This window comes from Pollicipes pollicipes, unplaced genomic scaffold (genome assembly GCF_011947565.3).
Source record: "Pollicipes pollicipes isolate AB1234 unplaced genomic scaffold, Ppol_2.1 Scaffold_4002;HRSCAF=4701_pilon_pilon_pilon, whole genome shotgun sequence".
Taxonomy (NCBI): Eukaryota; Metazoa; Arthropoda; class Thecostraca; order Pollicipedomorpha; family Pollicipedidae; genus Pollicipes; species Pollicipes pollicipes.
In genome coordinates, this window is record NW_023596420.1 from 18332695 (window position 1) to 18353128 (window position 20434).

The following is a 20434-nucleotide window of genomic DNA, read 5'->3' on the forward strand; positions in this document are numbered from 1 at the left end:
AGCCGCGGCGCCGGCCGACCCGGCGCTACACTCGGGCCCGTACGCTGTTGAGTCCCGGCGGCGCCGGCCTCCAGCGGTACTGAGCTGGCCACCGGACAGCCTGTGGTGACCGCGGAACGCTCCCTCCCCCTCCCACCCAGCAGTCGGCCTTCAGCGGTGCTGGGCTGGCAGCCAGACGGCCGGTGGTGACCGCGGGATGCTCCCTCCCCCTCCCACCCAGGTGTCGACACCTGGGTGGGAGGGTAGCACAGCCCAGCACAGCGACCTCCCTCAGCTGTGCTGGGCTGACGGCCGACGGCCTGTAGTGGCCGCGGGACGCTCCCTTCCCTTCCCTCTCCCACTCACCACCCGATCGACGAGGCGTGGCTTCGTTGGGCAAGCGCCTCGTCCCAGAACGGCGGTTCCCGTCTTCGGCATCGTACGCGAGGTCGTCGTCAAATGACATCTTTCGTCACGGACCGGTTAGCCGAAATTTGTTTTACCCACGTAGTTTCGCTCCTCTTTTTCTATCGATGGCTTCATAGGTTCCCTGCGTCTCAAGCAGAAACGGCACATCTGAGGTACATCTAAATCGTTTCGTGCCTAGTTCGCGAGCTCCCTGTTCTTGCGTAGGTTTTACAGCGCTGTCTGGGTCTCCAGTGATAAACATCCACCAAGCTCTCGTCTATTTGTACGACTATCACTCTGCATAAATTGGCCCTGCTGACCTAATTTCAGATCCCGGCAATTGAAGCTTGTGCGTGTATCTAAGGCGCGCATATGTACTTGAAAGGGATCAGGAGAAATTACGTTACTTGTCTCGTCTGGCGTAGCGATGACTTCACGTTCTCATCGGAGCTTGCGCCATGTTTTTTTATTACATCTTCCATGCATAAAGATTTCCCTATATTGAACAATTTCGCGCATTTCATACAAATGGATACCCTCCTGGGTGTTGTCACACAAATAGATACCCTCCTAGATTGAAGTCAATACAACGCTCATGCCTTAATAGCACAATCTATGACCGGAACACATTTGCCAGTTTCCCAAACCTTGTATTATCGCTTGGTATTTTCACAGATAACGCGCCACGAAAGTTGATCATATTTATATCGCACGTACAGTATATATCACGTGGGCAGTCGGGGGAGGGGGAGGGCGCCAGCTGATCGAAGGGGGGAGGGGGGCAGCGCGAGTCACAGCCCACCTGCAACGCGCGGAATGTATTTAAATAGAGGCTATATACAAACTCACTGAAATCCACAACAGCTATACCCGCGCGGCAAGGTGGCAAACGGAGACCGGCACGGCCGGGGAGCCCGGCGCACCGCGCCCCGACGAGGCGCGCCCTGAACATGCGGCTGGCCGCTGACGCCCGTCAGCCCCCGGCTCTGAACGGGGGGCCTACTGAGCCCCTTCTGGGGTCTCCGACGCAGCGCGCCCGTGGACCGCGCCCGGGCCTACAGCACAATCCCGCCGAGAAGCCCACGGGGTCATGAGAGAGGGCAGCACGCGCGCCGCGGCCAGGCCGACGCACTGGCCGCTAGATGCGCTCGTAAGGCGGCTTCCTCTTGTCGTGAGAGCGGCTGTAGTCGTCCTGTACCAGCGGAGACGAGGTCTTGGGGCCTGGCGGACGGTGACCGGTCAGCGACGCCGTCGCAGCTCGCCGCACGCGCGTCACGGGTACATACATCCAGACCAGAGGCACCGCGCGGCGCATGGTGACGAGCCAACTGCTGGCAATCAGCAAACTGGGAAATTTCATGGCGCTTTTCGCAGTTAGTTGAGGAGCTGAATAGTTCGGGTGTACAGCCACATATTTATATACTGACATCGTTTTATGCCAGTTATTACACAAATCTAAATGCTTCAGCAAGCACAGGCCTAACAAAAGCATGATGCACACGAAAACAAGCATGGCGGGTGAAGCAAACGAACAAAACAACGTCAAACATTCCCATAACGGCATACTCGCTGTAATTTACATAGCGGACCTATTGCTCAAGGCAAAACTAATCTCATATCGACGTCAACTCAAAGAACAAAGCAAACCATAGTCATATCCGTAAAAATACGCAAAACTGAAGTGTTGTTGGTATGCAGTAGTGTTCCTTGCCATGACCGAGTGCGTGACACGGATGCAGTGCGAACGGACATAAGCAATCAAACAAAAATGTCATTCCATCAACTGCCAGTTACAACATAATGCCAATACGTGATCGTCACGCGGAGTTGTGTGAGTCACCTAGATCGACTCTTCAGGAATGCATTCGCCTAGAAGCACCGACCAATTGAGCAGGCCAAGCAACACGGTGGAACGACTCGCCCACGCCATCCGCCTCCACAGCACCGCAAGCCACACCAAGCAGCGAGCCTCCTCCGCCCGCCCGCCCTCGGCTGCCCGTCGAACAGAGCGCCGGCCACACCCTGCACTAGTCTCCGCCACTGAGCAACGGCCCGGGCATCAGCCGGCGGACGGGGCCCCGCTGCATGCGGACCAGACCACGGCAGGCACGCTCCACCACCGCGCTTACCTGGCCGGCGGCCGTGCGCCGGCGGCGCGGCGCGGCGGCGGACGGACGGGCCGACCGCCGCCGGCCGGCGCGGCGGGTGGCCGCCGGCGCGCCGGCCGTCACGCTCCCGAGCCCCGCGCCGCCCCTGTACAGTGTGCTCCCGCCGGCCGGCCGGCTCCTCCCGCCGGCGCAGCCACGCAGCGCCGTCCTCGCTAGCGGTTAGTAGACCGGCTGGCACCATACAGTGTGGATGGACCGTTCCCGTGCCGGGCGTCGGCGCACCCCTTCAGCCAGCCATGCCTGCAACGGCGCCGGCCGGGCAGAGCCGCCGCTCCGCCCGCTCCGCCATCAGCCCGCTGAAACGCGCGGACCGAGCGCACCAGCGTGGACAGCCGCCAGGCGGCGCGGCTCCCGACGCCGTCAGGACCGCGCCGTCGCCTCCCTGCGTGTCTGTGGGAGTCAGTGTGTCGGTGTGGTGCGTAGCCGCGCCGTACCTACCTCTGTACTCGTCGTGGCCGCCCACGTAGCGCGGCAGCGGCGGCCGGCGCCGCTCCGGCGACGGGTCGCGGCCGTCGCTCAGCCGATCCGGGCTGAGCGAGGAGCGCGAGAGCCGGCGCGCCGGCGGCGACCAGTCTCTACCTGCGGCGCGGCGACCCGGCGGCGGGGGCGACGCGTAGCCGCGCTCCGAGCGGTGCGACCGCTCCGACAGCGGCGAGTCGCGCCCGTAGCGCGGGCTGTAGTCGTCGTAGCGACCGTCGGGCGGCCCCAGCGGCGTGTAGAGCGGCGGCGGCGGCGGCGGCAGGAAGCCCGGGTCGACGCCCGGCAGCGGCGCCGCCAGGAACGGGTCCAGGGGAGGTGGCGGTGGGAGGAAAGCGGCTGAAAGGAGCGGGTCGGACATGGGCTCGCCGTCCAGGCCAGGTGACAAAGCGCCCGTGCCGTTCGTGCTGAAAGCTGAAAGACCTGCCGCGGTCAGACTCTTCCCAATCGGGGGTACGGCCGACGACATGGCATACAGTACATAGCCGCCCGACGGCTGGAGCCTCACACAAGTTTATCAAGATACAAATGAAAGACACGCAAACACGAAACTCTAGCCATATTATTTTTTTTTTAGTAAAAGCGTCGCCACAAAACACAGTCAATACGGTGGCAGGCTTCGAATATGAACAGCAAACGTATTCATCATCAATCAATCATTAACAGAGCACCATCGGTCACAGAAGCACAGTAGAACTTGCAATACCCGCAATCCATGACAAAAGTTTACTAAGGCAAACGTTTACTCACACTGAAGATTTGCTTGCCCATTCACTAGACTGTTCTTCTCTTCCTCGGCCTTCGTTAATCTGCAAACGGAGCGGGTCGAGTGAGATCAACATACGCAGACCCCAAAAGGTGGCAAGGCAGCTCCGATCGTCAGGAGATGTCCGAGGCCCAGTGCCTGTACAACACCAGGCCTGACAGGCGCCACCGACGACCGACGCCCCCGACCCTCGGTACTCACAGGGCGCGGTACTGCGCCGCCTCTCTGTTGGCCTCCTCCAGCCGACGCTCGGCCTGGCGGCACGTGACCCAGCTCTCGTGAGCGCGCTTCTCCAGCGCCTGGATCTGGGAGCGGAACGAGCGCTCCTGGTCCTGCAGCCGGCAGACAGGCGTCAGTCTCCCGGCCGGGCGAGAGGCGCTCGGACGGCCCCGGCGGCCGGCGGCCACTTCACAGCACCACACCGACACTGCACTCTCAGCTGGAGAGCAGAGCCGGCCCGCTGGTCATCTCTGCAGTGTGGTACACGTGCGCAGATGGCGCCCACTCGGCTCGGGCTGTCGTGCCATGCACTGTTGCAAGCTGAAGCGCCTGCCTCTAAGAGCGGCTGCAGAGCTCACATCGCGCTCGTTCTCAGGCGCCGTCAGCACGTGCGGCACCGCACGCGCCTACCAAAGGCCACCCCAGTAGACTCGTGCGTTAAGCCCAGCGGACCGTGACTAATCATGAAAAGGCGGACCAGCGCGGCCGGCAGCGCACCTGAATCTCCTGTTTGAGCGACTCAATCAGCAGTTTGTTCTGTTCCAGCTGCTCGCTGTACTGGAGCAGCAGGCCCTGGTTGCTGGAGGCGTCTCCCTCGGTGTGATTGAGGCGCGACTTCAGCACGCCCATCTCCCTGTGGGGTGAAGGTGGCGTCTCGCGCTCACGAGGCACTCCAGTATGGGGTGAAGGGGGCGTCTCACGCTCACGAGGCACTCCAGTGTGGGGTGAAGGGGGCGTCTCACGCTCACGAGGCACTCCAGTGTGGGGTGAAGGTGGCGTCTCATGCTCACGAGGCACTCCAGTGTGGGGTGAAGCTGGCGTCTCACGCTCACGAGGCACCCCAGTGTGGGGTGAAGGTGGCGTCTCACGCTCACGAGGCACTCCAGTGTGGGGTGAAGGTGGCGTCTCACGCTCACGAGGCACTCCAGTATGGGGTGAAGGTGGCGTCTCACGCTCACGAGGCACTCCAGTGCGGGGTGAAGGTGGCGTCTCACGCTCACGAGGCACTCCAGTGTGGGGTGAAGCTAGCGTCTCACGCTCACGAGGCACTCCAGTGCGGGGTGAAGCTAGCGTCTCACGCTCACGAGGCACTCCAGTGCGGGGTGAAGCTAGCGTCTCACGCTCACGAGGCACTCCAGTGTGGGGTGAAGGTGGCGTCTCACGCTCACGAGGCACTCCAGTGTGGGGTGAAGCTAGCGTCTCACGCTCACGAGGCACTCCAGTGTGGGGTGAAGGTGGCGTCTCACGCTCGCGAGAAACTCCAGTGTGGGGTGAAGGTGGCGTCTCATGCTCACGAGGCACTCCAGGCAACCTGACACGGCCCTGTTCCACACTTGCACGCATTTAAACGGATGCCGGCAGTCACTGATAACTAACTTGATTTCTTTTGGAGGGCCAAACCTTTAGACGCAACAGTTTAAACTAGATTACTACGTTCAAACGTCTCGTCAATCAGCACGCGTCAACAAATGCGACTGTCTCAAGTCGAGCTTCGTCATCAATTTGCTTTTCATTGAAGGCCATCATCACACCCGATTAACTGTGAAGTTAATCAGTGAGCATACCACGACCAACAACTAACCCGTACCACATATTCCAGTAGTGAGACCCAGCTACTCGATGCTTTGGCCCATACTTGGCCCCGCTGCCTCGCTGGCAGCGCGCGAGGCACCACAGGCGGCGGCCGGCACTCACGCCTGGAAGGAGACCTCCTTCTTCTGGAAGTACTTCTCCAGGTGGTCCAGCTTGGACTCGGCCTCGAACTTGTCCACCTCGGCCTTCTCGCAGCGTTCGGACAGCTGCGTCAGGTCAGCGGCCAGTGTCTTCTCGGCCTCTGTCGGGCGGCGGTGGCTCCGGTCAGAGCAGGGTGCGGGTCAGAGCAAGGCTAGTGTGTCAGAGCAGGGCCAGTGTGTCAGAGCAAGGCCAGAGTGTCAGAGCAGGGCCAGTGCGTCGGAGCAGGGCCAGTGTGTCAGAGCAGGGCCAGTGTATAAGAGCAGGACCAGTGTGTCAGACCACGGCCAGTGTCTGGGCGGGGCTGGTGTGTGAGATCAGGGCCAGTGTGCCAGAGCAGAGCGTCGGAGCAAGGTCAGTGTATAAGAGCAGGACCAGTGTATAAGAGCAGGACCAGTGTCAGGGCAGGGCTGGTGTGTGAGATCAGGGCCAGTGTGCCAGAGCAGAGCGTCAGAGCAAGGCCAGTGTATAAGAGCAGGACCAGTGTATAAGAGCAGGACCAGTGTCAGGGCAGGGCTGGTATGTGAGATCAGGGCCAGTGTGCCAGAGCAGAGCGTCAGAGCAAGGCCAGAGTATCAAAGCAGGGCCAGTGTGTCAGAACAGGGCCAAAGTGTCGGAGCAGGGCCAGTGTGTCACAGCAGGGCCAGTGTATCAGAACAGAGCCAAAGTGTCGGAGCAGGGCCAGAGTGTCAAACCACGGCCAGTGCGTCAGAGCAGAGCCAGTACGTCAGAGCAGGGCCAGTGCGTCAGAGCAGGGACGAAGCGTCAGAGCAGGGCCAGTGCGTCAGAGCAGGGCCAGTGCGTCAGAGCAGGGCCAGTGCGTCAGAGCAGGGACGAAGCGTCAGAGCAGAGCCAGTACGTCAAAGCAGGGCCAGTGCGTCAGAGCAGGGACGAAGCGTCAGAGCAGGGCCAGTGCGTCAGAGCAGGGCCAGTGCGTCAGAGCAGGGCCAGTGCGTCAGAGCAGGGCCAGTGCGTCAGAGCAGGGCCAGTGCGTCAGAGCAGGGACAAAGCGTCAGAGCAGGGCCAGGTGTCAAATTCCGTGTCACTGCAGTAATTACAGCGGCTGCCGGAGACCTCGGGCTCTGAGCGTGATACATTGGCGGCTATCATCAGCACCACCATCTTCCATTAGGTCTGCACTTACCCTGAGCCTTCTTCAGCATCTCCCGCTCTGTACTTACCCTGAGCCTTCTTCAGCATCTCCCGCTCTGTACTTACCCTGAGCCTTCTTCAGCATCTCCCGCTCTGTACTTACTCTGAGCCTCCTTCAGCATCTCCCGCTTTGCACTTACCCTGAGCCTTCTTCAGCATCTCCCGCTCTGTACTTACCCTGAGCCTTCTTCAGCATCTCCCGCTCTGTACTTACCCTGAGCCTTCTTCAGCATCTCCCGCTCTGTACTTACCCTGAGCCTCCTTCAGCATCTCCCGCTCTGTACTTACCCTGAGCCTTCTTCAGCATCTCCTGCTCTGTACTCACCCTGAGCCTTCTTCAGTATCTCCCACTCTGTACTTACCCTGAGCCTTCTTCAGCATCTCCCGCTCTGCACTTACCCTGAGCCTGCTTCAGCATCTCCTGCTCTGTACTTACCCTGAGCCTTCTTTAGCATCTCCCGCTCTGTACTTACTCTGAGCCTTATTCAGCATCTCCCGCTCTGTACTTACCCTGAGCCTTCTTCGGCATCTCCCGCTCTGTACTTATCACGAGCCTTCTTCACCATCTCCCGCTTTGTACTTACCCCGAGCCTTCTTCAGCATCTCCCGCTCTGTACTTACCCTGAGCCTTCTTCAGCATCTCCTGCTCTGTACTTACCCTGAGCCTTCTTCAGCATCTCCCGCTCTGTACTTACCCTGAGCCTCCTTCAGCATCTCCCGCTCTGTACTTACCCTGAGCCTTCTTCAGCATCTCCTGATCTGTACTCACCCTGAGCCTTCTTCAGTATCTCCCACTCTGTACTTACCCTGGGCCTTCTTCAGCATCTCCCGCTCTGCACTTACCCTGAGCCTGCTTCAGCATCTCCTGCTCTGTACTTACCCTGAGCATTCTTTAGCGTCTCCCGCTCTGTACTTACTCTGAGCCTTATTCAGCGTCTCCCGCTCTGTACTTACCCTGAGCCTTCTTCAGCATCTCCCGCTCTGTACTTATCCCGAGCCTTCTTCAGCATCTCCCGCTCTGTACTTACCCTGAGCCTTCTTCAGCATCTCCCGCTCTGTACTTACCCTGAGCCTTCTTCAGCATCTCCCGCTCCTGTCTCCATTTCTCCTTCAGTTTAGCTCTCTCTTTCGTAAGCTTTTCAACCTGGGCCTTAAGCTTACTCCCATCCAGAAGTGCCTGAACATTTCCATCCGCTGCGAACAAACGAAAGACAAATATTATAGTTCGACACCGGCAAGCGCAACTCTATCGGCGAGCATTATTACGGACCCCAACGCACACCCCCCGTACTCGTTAAACACCAACGAGCCTCCCTAGTTACATACATTGCAAACCAGGCCAATGAACCGCCAACCCTTGTCGCCAGCCGGCTTCCCGCCAAAGCCAGCTGGCGACAGGTGGGGCACGCGGAGACGAGCCGCGGGCCTGACGAGGTGGACGGAGACGCGGCCAGATGGACGGTGGCCGGGGAAAGACTGGCCGACACGCGGCAACACCGACCGACCCGGGGTCACAGATGAAGGGCCGGCTGCCAGTCGGATCGGCAGCGGCTAGAGCCGGACTGGGACGGGTCGGAGGGCACTCACAACCGTTGTCGGTGCCGTCCTCGCGGCTCTTGAGCACGCCGCGCAGCGTGTCCAGCTCACTGACGAGGCCCTCAGACTGCGCGCGCGCCTCCTCGTGCTGTTGCTCCAGCTCGGCCAGCCGCTCCTCCAGCAACGACACCTGCCGGCCGGCGCCGCCCGGTGTCACAGCCAGCCAGCCGGCCAATCACAGCACGGATGCCCCGGACCGCAGTCACAGGGCACGAGTGTATGGAGGACTCGGCAACTCGACCTCCGCTCATCCAGCTGTGTGTAGGCGGGAACATTCAGAACATGGGCAGCAGCAATCATAACTCAAAAGGCAGCAGTGTGGGAAAAACCTCCGTTTTCTGGTGGATGTGGCACCAGGAAATTTTGTACTCCAGGCTCTTGACTGGTAAGAATGACAATTTTTGTACTCCAGACAAACGCTGCAGTCACCCCACAAAGCAGACACCATTGCAAATGTATGAGCCTGAGTATAAGTACCAAGGCAGACAGTTTTGCTTTCTTGATAGCCGGGAGGGTGCATGAACTTGGCTTTCATAAAGTGGGTTATAACTTTTATTCTATTTCCAGGGACCGAACATATGGAGCACCAAGAAATGGAAACAAGCATCTGCAATCCTGCAGGAGCTGGCCAATCCAGGGCATTTATGTCAATGTCCTTCATCATTGTATTACATGGGTTAGATGCACTTGTACAAGCCTATGCAACTCCTGAATGGTGATGACAACTCATGTGAATTACTTCTGTGGGAATGAAATAAACTGAAATATGAAATGTGCTTGTTTTAAGTACCTACCGCCGCCACATACCTCGCATGTCATTACCTGCGGGGAAAATATATGGCGCACCTGAGTAAGTAAGACCGCATTCTCCACGACGCACACACCTACCGATACCTTTCAAGAAACGGACAAACATATCACGGCTCCGGCTCCCACCACGCGACGAACCCATCGCCTCCCGTACCCGAAACCAACGGCACCCCAGCCTCCTGCAACTGACGAGTGCATTTTCGAGCAGTGAAGGTCCGCGTCGCAACAGACACCTACAACAATATTCGTTCGACCAGAAAATCACTGGCAGCACCAAAATCATCGATGGCACATCTTTTTCAACTAGGTCATTCAAAGACTCGCCGAGCAAGAAGTCCAGCATGCCAACTATGCTCTTAACTTACCTCATATTAAGATAACATGTTAGCGATTTTACCAAAGGACGTGCATCTTGCACACAGTTTGGTGGGAAAATTCCAAAGATTGCAGCATTGCACATCCTTTTCAAAGCGCCTGTTTCATTCCTGCTCCTGCCATACGAGCCACCAATCACCATCCAACTTGCAATTAAACTCAAAATCATAGCATTCAAACACACCACATATCGGCACTTTTGAGATGGAATCATGACATTAAATGGCACCCAAATATCACTTTGTGGGCGGCACTTTTGGTGGTAACGGCTTCTTTTGGGTTCTTAAATGTCATCGGGAATTACGTTCCCAAAATGGGAGTTTGTGGCATGCAGCATTCCAAAACTTATTACTATTGTATAAATGATAGTACGTCAACCACTTTTTCAGGAATCGGTAAATGCCGGTCTTTGAAGATTCGAGGATATCTTACTTATTGAACAACGGTATCATGTCTCCAGGCTCAACCAGTACCTATAATTGTAAAATAGAGATGGTCCATAACCCAGTGGGAAAAGTCGCAGTACTTGGTTGCCCTTCTCACAATGGGGCCTATGGGGAGACCCGGGGAGAACAAGCCAGAGTACAAGCCGGAGAACAGCAAGTTTTTAGCAAAGTTAGCCGAATTTAATTGAAAAATTTATGTGTTTTGGTATCGCCCAGATACGGGCCTTCCTAAGAGGGTGTTGAAATGTCATGATATGCCTTAGAATGAGAAATATCAATAGATTTATAGTACAGGTACTGCATTATCTCGGCGTTGTCTTGCGCCACCAGAAGATAATATATATTTGTAGGTGGAAAATAGCAACTTGAAATGCATGACTGTAAAGCTCTATGATTTTTCTACCACAAACTTAACAATTTGTGTTGGTGCAACTGCATAAATGGCTTTTCTTAGACTATTCATCACAGCCTGTCATTTCAGGACCGACCCGTGGTACTTGTACTTGGTTGCCCCATTGACGAGTGCTAGAATGCCATAACAATGTCTGTGAATGCGCCAGAACTCCTGTGCATGGTTTGGTTGTTTGTCTTGATGTGGTGGGAGTGAGGAGGGCGGAGGGTGAGTGAGGCTGCTTGGGATTATGTGCATCGTAGCTGCGAGTTTGAGGTATTCAGTGAGGCAAAGTGGAATTGGTTGTCTTCAATTTTCACACAGCATGCATCCACACTTCTAAAGTTACTTGGGATTTAGCTTTGGACCGCTATTAAGTCATTCCAAAAAAGGTAAATAAATACCGGGGACTGATCTATAAATGTTTACCGCTGCAGGCTGGTACAGAATCACCTTGGTATAACCTGCTCTACCTACAGCATGGTGGGCAGGTACGTAGGTACTAAGATATCTAGATACAACATTAATGCTAGGCTTGGGTTTCCCATGTGGGATCAAATATGAGGCTGGCCTCTTTTCAGCCTGTGGTTATAATTGCTATAACCTGACAGATGGCAATGCTGCCATGTTCCTTGCTGTCAGGCATAAGGTATTGCAGTGACACTATTAAAGCTGTCCCTACATAGGATCATAGGGAACTTGAAGAAGAGGAGAGGGATAACAGGAGGTGCAGGAAGAGAGGAGGAGCAGAAGCAGAAGTTTTGTTGTTAACCTCTCTAACTGTATATTTCTTATTAACATGTACCATTACTCGATCTTTGCATGCATAGGTGAGCTAGTAGCACTACAGGGATATGGATGGGATCAGTGTGGCACCCTCACTCACAAGGAGTGCTCTGTTCCACTGAAATGCAAAATTGCATGCTGACACTAATTTTTGCCAGAAAAACGTTGGGAAAATGTTGACCCATTAAAGGCAGTATGTGATGTACTCCAAGCAAGGCCCGTTGTGCAGACACTCATTCCACATTAGACAGACCTTTGCTTGCAGGCAAGTTTGTACTCCGACCACAAAAAATTGTACTCCGCCACCAGCAAAAAAAAACTAAATTTCCCACCCTGAAAGGCACCGATCACAAAATAGCATAAACCAAACGCGATTTTGGGGACATGCGGCGTATGCATATCCTGACGTCGTCGACGTTGTGGGAGGACGCGGATTGTCAGCACACAACCACGCCAGACGCTCCGTGGTGATGGCCCTTCCCTCAATCCACTGCCGCCAACCATCGTCACCGAAGTAAGTGTTGCATTTGCATCCCAGGTTAAGCGCACAAAGTAACGTTGTTTACCCAAGCACAAACCCAACACTGAATACGCTTCGAGAGCTGTTATCGCCCAACAAAACGGATAAACTCTTATATCTCTCCTGGCCACTCCCCAAACAGGACACCAGAGAGAGGACTGATCCCGGCTGCGGGCGGGGCGGAAGGGCAGCGGACGCAGCGTGCGGGTCGCATTGCCACTCTCCACACAGGGCGCCACAGAGAGCGCTGAGCCCGGCTGTGGGCGTGCGGGCCGCGTCGCCACTCTCCACACAAGACACCAGAGAGAAGACTGATCCCGGCTGTGGGCGGGAAGGCAGCGGCTGCAGCCCACGGACCGCGCCAGCCGAGCGTACCTTCTCCTGTGAGGCGTCGCGCTCGCCGGTAACGGCGGCGCACCGCTCGCTCAGCTCCGTCTCGCGCTGCGCCAGCTCGCTGAGGCGGCGCCGGTGCTGCTCCTCCAGCTCGGCGCTCACCTGGCTGCTGCTGCCCAGCTGCCGGCCACAGGACACAGGTCCAGATACGGACCGGCATGGCGCGCGCGACCCCAAGCTCGCCACAGCGGCGCCGGTCGCCCACCACGAACAGCGAGCGCTCCACTCTGGTGGGGAGTCGCGCCGCAGACGGCGCGGACGGTCCATAACGCTGCTCCCATGCCAACTAGATCTGTCGTGTCCCAGTCCTCACACGACACTGCTGAATAGCAGAGCTCCCCGACGCGTGCACGTCTGCGCCGCAATGTTCCACCCACGGACACTTCCATCGCCGTGTTCCTGGCGCGGTCGCGTCGCAAAGCCCTTCCCTCGTTGAATGAGCCCAATGTCCGGGTTCCCATCCTGGACAGTTGTTCTCAATCCCTTTCATCGGTCCAACGTCTGTCCGCAGTGATCACCTCTGCCAGCTGGGACTCCAGCTGTTTAATTTTTGGCCTGGTCTTTGACAGCTCCTCGTTGAGGTGCTTCTTGTCTTTCTTCAGCTTGTCAACTTCACCCATCAGCTTCTTGCGCTGCTGCTTCAGCTCCGTCTCCAGCTTGCTCACCGTCTCCACAATCATAGAGTCTAGCTGAGGGTTGTTTGCCTGAAACAGGGTTGACACACATAACATTCTGAAGCTTGCATGAAAGGAAGGCATGGAGGGGAGAGGGAGCGCAAAGCAGCCGGGGTAAGCAGCTTCAAAACGTACTTAACCAAATGCAAAATTGTTCCAACACCTACCTTTATCGCATCTCTGAACAAGCTGCTCCACCCACAGGGCACCACCGCCAACCGCCACGACACGACAGCATCTGCCGATGCCCACCCGACCCGGCACGTACCTGCTGCGAGCTGAGCATGGCCGTCTGCTCCTCGAGCACCTGCTGCGCCTCCTGCAGCTCCTGTTCGAGCGCGGCCACCTGGCCGTTCAGCTCGGTGATCTGAAAGCGGGCGTCCTCGAGCTCGTCCTCAGCCGCCTGCTGGTCGGCAGCGGCCGCCTGCAGCTTCGCCTGGCTGTCCACCGACCCACCCTCCACCAGCTGTCGGCGCCAGCGAGGTCAGGGCGAGCGACGGCTGATCGGCGGCAGACACGGGGCATGTACTCTGACACCGACCGCAACAGCTGCCAGCGGCCCTAACTGGAGGCGACAGACAGCACAGGGCACACAGTGGCACCAACATCACCAGCTGTCGGCAGTAAAGCATTGGGACTAGCATCGACAGCGGTCGGCCGGCCACGTACGCGATGTAACCAAACCACCCTCACCATAGAATGTAACTAAACTAGACAGCTGGCTGGCAAGTTATGACACCAGGTACCGTGAAAACCATTCCATTTAGTTCGCTGCTAGCACACCCAGTGCAGCAGCAAGCTTCGCACGCTAGCAGCTGACAAAAGAGCAAACTACAGCGACACTAACTCGCACATTAGTTGACAGCATACGGCCTGGGTGCAGAGGTATAAACTCCATCAATCAGTTCACAACACACTCAGCGGCAAAGTCACATCCAGCAGCAAATAACGAAAGGTTCAACGCGTACGATATCAGTAAATATGCAATGATAGTCTGCAACGCTGCGACAAATGGAGCTACGATGTTGTGACATATTCGTCTCTAATCAATTAACTCATCAATGCACTACCATCGTTTGTTGGACAGTCCACCTGCACAACGCCTGGGTGTACAGGCATCCCGGGAGCACAAGCCAGACCAGCTCCGGCAGCCTCGCCCCGTCAGTACGTCACCATTCTCCGACTGACCACTGGCATAACCTGCCCGGCCGGGCATTTGGGCATGATAACCATCACGCAGACACCACCACACCGCTATCATGACCAGCATACACCATAACGAGCACCACCGAGCCCGCGATCACGATAAAGGGAGACAGCGGCGCGCTGGCTAACGGCCGGGGAACGCGCCCAGTCTCGGCGCAGCTGGCGGGCTGGCTAACGGCCGGGGAACGCGCCCAGTCTCGGCGCAGCCGGAGCGCTGGCTAACGGCCGGGGAACGCGCCCAGTCTCGGCGCAGCCGGCGCGCTGGCTAACGGCCGGGGAACGCGCCCAGTCTCGGCGCAGCCGGCGGGCTGGCTAACGGCCGGGGAACGCGCCCACTCTCGGCGCAGCCGGCGGGCTGGCTAACGGCCGGGGAACGCGCCCAGTCTCGGCGCAGCCGGCGGGCTGGCTAACGGCCGGGGAACGCGCCCAGTCTCGGCGCAGCCGGCGGGCTGGCTGGCAGGCCGGCGCCTCGGACGCACCTGTTTGTTGGTCTGCTCCAGCTGCGCCTTCAAGGAGTCCGTCTCCTCCTTGTAGACTGTCAGCCGCTGGTGCAGCTTACTGACGGCCCGCTTTAGCGCCGCCTCGCCCCGGAACTGCTGCAGGGGGGGGGGGGGGGGAGAGGACGTCAGACGCCGAAATCTAAGGCACAGCTCAACCGCCCACCACTGGCAGCAGCAGAGAGATCTTTGATCCTGCTGGCTAAAGCGCAGCACCGCAGGGCGCATACCCGACGACCGCCGCTCCTTACATGTAACACGAGCATGATAGAATATATCCCGTGCGAGATAATCACCCTCCATAATCTCCGCTAACAAACACATTCCGTTCACTGCGCAGCGGACGGCGTCACGTACCGAGACCAGCCGTGTTCCGATGATCAGGACGACGAGCGAGAGCCCGACGGTGGAGAGCAGCACAGAGAGGCGCGCGCCGCCGCCGGTGGCGTCCGGGCCGGCCGCGTACCCGTCCAGCAGCGCCCACAGACCGGCCGGCAGCTGCCGAGCACGGGCTCCGTTACGCGGCGTGGCTACAAGGCATTCCGGGCGTCTGCGCCGGGCGTCACGTCTCAACGGGAGACTGCAGCGCGCAGCTCTGCCACACACCGGCCTTGTGGCGGGAGGCCGGCTACGGTCGGTTCCGCAAACACCATCACCACCGTCCTGTACCCGGACGGCACTCACACACCAGCCTTTATTACGCTGCGCTCGAATGGTACACGACCACTTCACATCCTTGAGGTCTCATCGTCAGGCAGCGCACAGCGTATACATTTGACTGATTCGTCCACCACTGCTGCGTGCAGCCGACAGTGCCATATCGAGTGCGAATAGCTCAAACACGATAGTGTGGGGCGAGTGCGCGGTGAACAGCAGCTGTGCACGCTTCCCCGTCCACGCTGGGAGCACCGCTCCGCCCGGCCATCACCACTCACCAGACCGGCGGCCACCTCCTCGGCCAGGCCGGCGGCGGCGCCCTGCTCCGGCGCCGCGTGCCAGGCGTCGCCGTACGCGCTCTCGCCGTACGCGCTGTCGCCGTACGTACTGGACGGCTGCGAGTACGGACTCTCCGACTGCGGCTCGGCGAACGGCTCGTCCCCGACCGGCGCGGCGTCAGTCTCGACGGCCGGCTCGGCGGCCGGGGCCGCGTACGACGGCCGGCGGTAGTCGCGCGACAGCGGGTCGTAGCTGGGCAGCGCGGTCGGGCTAGCGTCGCCTGGAACCGACCGCCGAAGTCGTGAGCCGGCCGCAGGCGCACCAAGCACCGACTTGGAACGCCTGTGAGCGGGACGGGGGAAGCTTTGAACAATGGATGGAACTGCTGAAAATCCGGACTGTGCTACAGTACGCAGTCGTAAGATGGAACAACATGGCTTGAAGCTGATTACCATCAGCTGGTGCTTCGGATGACACATATGAGGGATATAATGCAAGCCTCCAATGTTCCGACATGCCCCGATTGCTTGCTCCAGTAGCCTCACGTTCAGTTCATGCTCAACTACGGTGCATGCACTGCATACGCATAGCAATACGCGTGCACAGAAACCCTAAAAAACTGAGGTTCCAAGTGCGCCTGAAATTTGTGTGCATCGGTCAAACTCAGCATTACCCAACATTCGTCTCTCTTACCACAGAAGATGCCCGCGCCACCAACAAGCACGCCAACTATCGAGCCAGCATGCACCGACTGGCAGCCCCCCGCCGGCGTGCCGTGAGCGGGCCGGACGGCAGTGCGGGTGTTAGTGCCGGCGGCCGTGCGTCCACGCGGTGCGTCCCGGCCCTCACCCAGAGGTGGCCGCCTCCGCTTCAGCTCGCGCACCAGCCGGCGCCGCTCGCGCAGCAGGCCGCGCTCGGCATCCAGCCCGACCGACGCTGCAGCGGCCTCACCGGGCTCCCCACACTCCGACTCGGCATCAGACGGAGCTGTCAGCCGTTCCTCCGACTCAGGCTCGGCACCGTCCAACGACGCTGCCTCTTGTTCCTCCGACTCGGGTTGAGCACCGCCAGCTGGCGCTAAGTGTTCTTCTGCATCAGACTCGGCAGTGTCCCACGAGGCTGCGAATCCATCTTCCACGTCAGATTTGGCACCTTCACAAGCATCTGTTTGTTCATGCTGCCCAGACTGATCAGTGTCGGGCAAGGCTGTCGTCTGCCAATCCGACTCGGACTGGACGCCACCATCTGATTCTGTCCCCTGCCCGTCCGAGCCCGGCTCCGTCGTAGTGCGCTCCGACAGCCCCACCCCAACGCCGTCTGGAAGTTCCCCACCACCTGGGTTCTGATCCCCATCCAGCGCTCCTTGCGCGACCTCTTGTGTCCTCCCATCCACACCAGTCACACCTGCGGACATCAAGCGGTTCTCCATGTGTCCTGTTGTCACAGGCCGACTGTCTAAAGCCGCCCCATCGTCGTCCCCGTGCTGGCCGTCTAGAGCCGCCCCATCGCCGGCTCCGTGCTGGCTGTCTACGGCCGTCTCATCATCGGCTCCGTGCTGACTGTCTAAAGCCGCCCCATCGTCGGCTCCGTACTGGCTGTCTAAAGCCGCCCCATCGTCGTCCCCGTGCTGGCCGTCTAGAGCCGCCCCATCGCCGGCTCCGTGCTGGCTGTCTACGGCCGTCTCATCATCGGCTCCGTGCTGACTGTCTAAAGCCGCCCCATCGTCGGCTCCGTACTGGCTGTCTAAAGCCGCCCCATCGTCGTCCCCGTGCTGGCCGTCTAGAGCCGCCCCATCGCCGGCTCCGTGCTGGCTGTCTACGGCCGTCTCATCATCGGCTCCGTGCTGACTGTCTACAGCCGCCCCATCGTCGGCTCCGTACTGGCTGTCTAAAGCCGCCCCATCGTCGGCTCCGTGCTGGCCGTCTAAGGCCGCCCCATCGTCGGCTCCGTGCTGGCTGCCTAAAGACGCCCCATCGTCGGCTCCACGCTGCATGCCGCCTCGGTGTTGCGTGTCGGCTGTTGTTCGCTCTCCGCCCGGAGCAGACTGTGTGGTGCTCAGACCGACCGCTGCGTCGGGCGTGACCCCATCCGGCCGACCATCACCGCCTGGGCGCCCGTCACCCCCTCCAGTTCCCAGGGCCGAGACCTCCCGCACAGCCTGCCCCTTCGACAGGATCTCGTCACCGCCATGCCCCGGCATCGGCACCCCCTCGGCGGTGTCCTGCAGCGCCTGCCGTCCCGGCCCCGGGACCTCCGAGGCATCGCTTTCCCGGGCAGAGTGCCGTCCGGCGGTCAGGACGGGGGCAGGCGGCAAGCTGCCGTCGTCCTCCGCGGGCTCCGCTGAGCGCTGGTCCCCCGTCTGCGGCGCGACACTGCCCTCGTCGGCTGCTGGCGGGACCACGTTCCCGGTCGAGACGGGAGCGGGCGGCAAGCTGTCGTCGTCCTCCGTGGGCTCCGCTGAGCGCTGGTCCCTCGTCTGCGGCGCGACGCTGCCCTCGTCGGCTGCTGGCGGGATCTTGTTCCCGGTCGAGGTCCCGGCCCCAGGACCGACGGATTGCGCGTGCGGCTGAGAGGCGTCCACACCAGACGTCTGGGACCCCAGATGGGAGGCTGGCGAGAGCTCTACACGGGAGTCAGGGGAGTCCCCCTCACCGGCGGCCGGCGACGGCGCGGCCCGGCCGCTCGCAGACGCCTGGGACCCCAGCTGGGAGGCCGGCCAGTGTTCCACACGGGAGTCAGGGGAGTCCCCCTCACCAGCGGTCCGCGACGGCGCGGCGGTCAGCCCCGGCGGGCCGGGGATGCCGAAACCTGTGCGGACGGTGTGCTGGTCAGACCGGCGCGAGGGACACGCCTGTAGCGTCAACCGCCACCGCCACCGCCACCGCCACCGCCACCGCCACCACTACCACCACCACCATTATCGACACTGACACCGTCATCAGCCGATCACCAGGCCGAATTCAACGCCGCTTCCTCAGCCTGCGCGGGAGGACTGGCACCGATTACAGTGGAAGTACAGAGGATTGTGCACCTGGGTGGAGGAGGCGAGGGACATTATGCACTGTACAGATCACGAGAAAACATCCACTTACCCGACCACCACACAGCAACATACGGGGACGAACAACACCAAAGCACCTGCCCCGAGGACTCACTGCATCACCGGCTCAGCGCCCGTATGTCTGCTTTGGCCTGACCGCAGTATCACCGGTTGCAGGTACTCACCGGCCGCCGGCTGCTCCACGGGGTCGGTCGGCTGGTCTTCTGCGGCAGGAGAGGCCGACTCTGGCCCGGCCCCGGACGCCGCCCCCAGGCCCGGCTGCTCGGCGGCCGGGTCGGGCGCCGCGCCCGCATCCGGCGCCTCGCTGGCGGCAGCGGCCGAGTCGGAGTCGGAGGCCGTGTCGGCAGCGGCAGCGGAGGCCGTGTCGGTGTCAGAGGCCGTGTCGGCAGTGGCGGTGGCGACCGTGTCGGCAGCGGCGGCGGCGGCCTTGTCGGCAGCAGCGGGCTCGGCCAGCGGCGTCGAGCCGGCGCTGTCCACGGCGTCGGTACGCGGCGACGAGTCGGGAGCCGGCGGCAGCGACACAGCCGGCTCCTCAGTCGGGGCGACGCCGGCGCCCGGCCCATTCACCTGCACCACCGAGCCCCAGCCGACCGGCTGGGCCGCACTCCGCGGCGGCGCGTCCGCCTCCGTCTCGACCCCTGCCACCAGCGGCGGCGGTGGGGCGGTGGTCTCCGCCCGGTCCGGGACCGGCGTCACGGCCGGCGGCGGTGGCATGGCGGCGGGCTCCGCCTCACCCGGGGCTGGCGTCGTGGTCCCCGCCGGCGGTGGGCTGGACGACGGGGTCGCTCCGCCCTCCAGCGCCGACGACACGCCTCCGGCCTCGCCGACGTCCGCCGCGTCTCCCGCCACGTCATAGCCGAGATACTCGTCTTCGTAATCGGTCGTCATTTTATCGCCTGGAAAGTCTCCGCCGGTGGCTTCGACCTCCTCCCCGCCGTTTGCATGCTCTGCGCCCTTCGGCACCGCTTCCAGATCGGCCTTCTGCGAGCCGTCAGTCGGCGCCGGCTTGGCGTCCACGTTCGGACCTTCCGCCTTCTTTTCCGCAGCCATCTCCGGAGCGTCAGCGGCGGTCGGCGGCGTTTGGTGCGGCTCAGCAGCCTGCGATGGCACGCCGGCGGCCGGCTCCGCGCTCGCGCTGCCGAGGGCCCCCCGGAGCGCAGCGGCGCCGTCTGGCGACGGCTGCAGCTGCTGCGCCGAGGCACCCACCACGGTGCCGAACAGATTCCGGTGTCCGCCGCTGGCGTCCAAGCCCGGGGCGCCGCTCAGCTGCAGATGCGGGTGCTGCTGCAGCAGCTGACCGGCCGGCTGGAACGCCGCCGCCTGCTGCTGATGCTGCTGCTGCTGCTGAGCCAGCGACAGAACCGATGGCGTCTCCTGGCGAGCCACAGGCAGGTCGGCCAGGGGCTGATGCGCGGTGGGATGACCCTCACGTGACTGCGTGCTGTTCTGTTCGGGTGTGCTCGGCTCGATCCCTGGCTGTTGGGTGCCCCCTACAATCGCTGGCTGGGACTGTGTGTCGGGTTGGGACCCCACCTGGGCTGGCGTGGCACGATGAACCACCTGCTGGCCTTGTGTACTCTGCCCGGCCCCTGTTTTTTCCGGCGTGTTTGGCAACACTGGGGCTTGCTGTTGGGTGTAAGGCAGAGCGTCTGGTTGCTGCTGCAACTTAGGCTGGGTTCCAGGCTGCTGTTCCACTGGCTGCTGTTGCATGCCTGGTTGGACCCCTGGCTGCTGTTGCATGCCTGGCTGGACCCCTGGCAGCTGTTGCATGCCTGACTGGACCCCTGGCTGCTGTTGTATGCCTGGCTGGACCCCTGGCTGCTGTTGCATGCCTGGCTGGACC

At 60.4% G+C, this 20434-nt stretch overlaps 1 protein-coding gene and 1 long non-coding RNA gene across 2 annotated transcripts; both read right to left on the minus strand.

The window, feature by feature from the left end:
- Window positions 1-1020: 1020 nt before the first annotated feature.
- On the minus strand, window positions 1021-3129 carry LOC119093187 (uncharacterized). Its single transcript, XR_005093611.1, has 2 exons — window positions 2994-3129; window positions 1021-1608 (listed from the first exon to the last, which is right to left on the minus strand). It is a non-coding gene; the product is annotated as an uncharacterized LOC119093187 (long non-coding RNA).
- An 866-nt stretch (window positions 3130-3995) lies between these two features.
- LOC119094192 (transport and Golgi organization protein 1) lies at window positions 3996-19641 on the minus strand. The gene is made up of 14 exons (XM_037217267.1): window positions 19326-19641; window positions 18756-18794; window positions 18285-18338; window positions 17686-17918; window positions 16380-16500; window positions 15740-15810; window positions 14577-14693; window positions 13160-13357; window positions 12736-12921; window positions 8488-8563; window positions 7966-8094; window positions 5713-5851; window positions 4516-4651; window positions 3996-4130 (listed from the first exon to the last, which is right to left on the minus strand). Exons 1-14 carry the CDS (start codon window positions 19639-19641, stop codon window positions 3996-3998), a joined length of 1950 nt encoding a protein of 649 aa, XP_037073162.1.
- Window positions 19642-20434: the final 793 nt, after the last annotated feature.

Excerpts from the sequence above, each read along its gene's own strand:
- LOC119094192 (XM_037217267.1), bottom strand. The coding sequence starts at position 19,641 with ATGGCTGCGGAAAAGAAGGCGGAAGGTCCGAACGTGGACGCCAAGCCG. Across the intron at positions 8,095-8,487 it reads GGACGGCACCGACAACGGTT|CGGATGGAAATGTTCAGGCA; the intron begins GTGAGTGCCCTC and ends GTTTGTTCGCAG. Across the intron at positions 4,652-5,712 it reads AAGGAGGTCTCCTTCCAGGC|GGAGATGGGCGTGCTGAAGT; the intron begins GTGAGTGCCGGC and ends TTCACCCCACAG.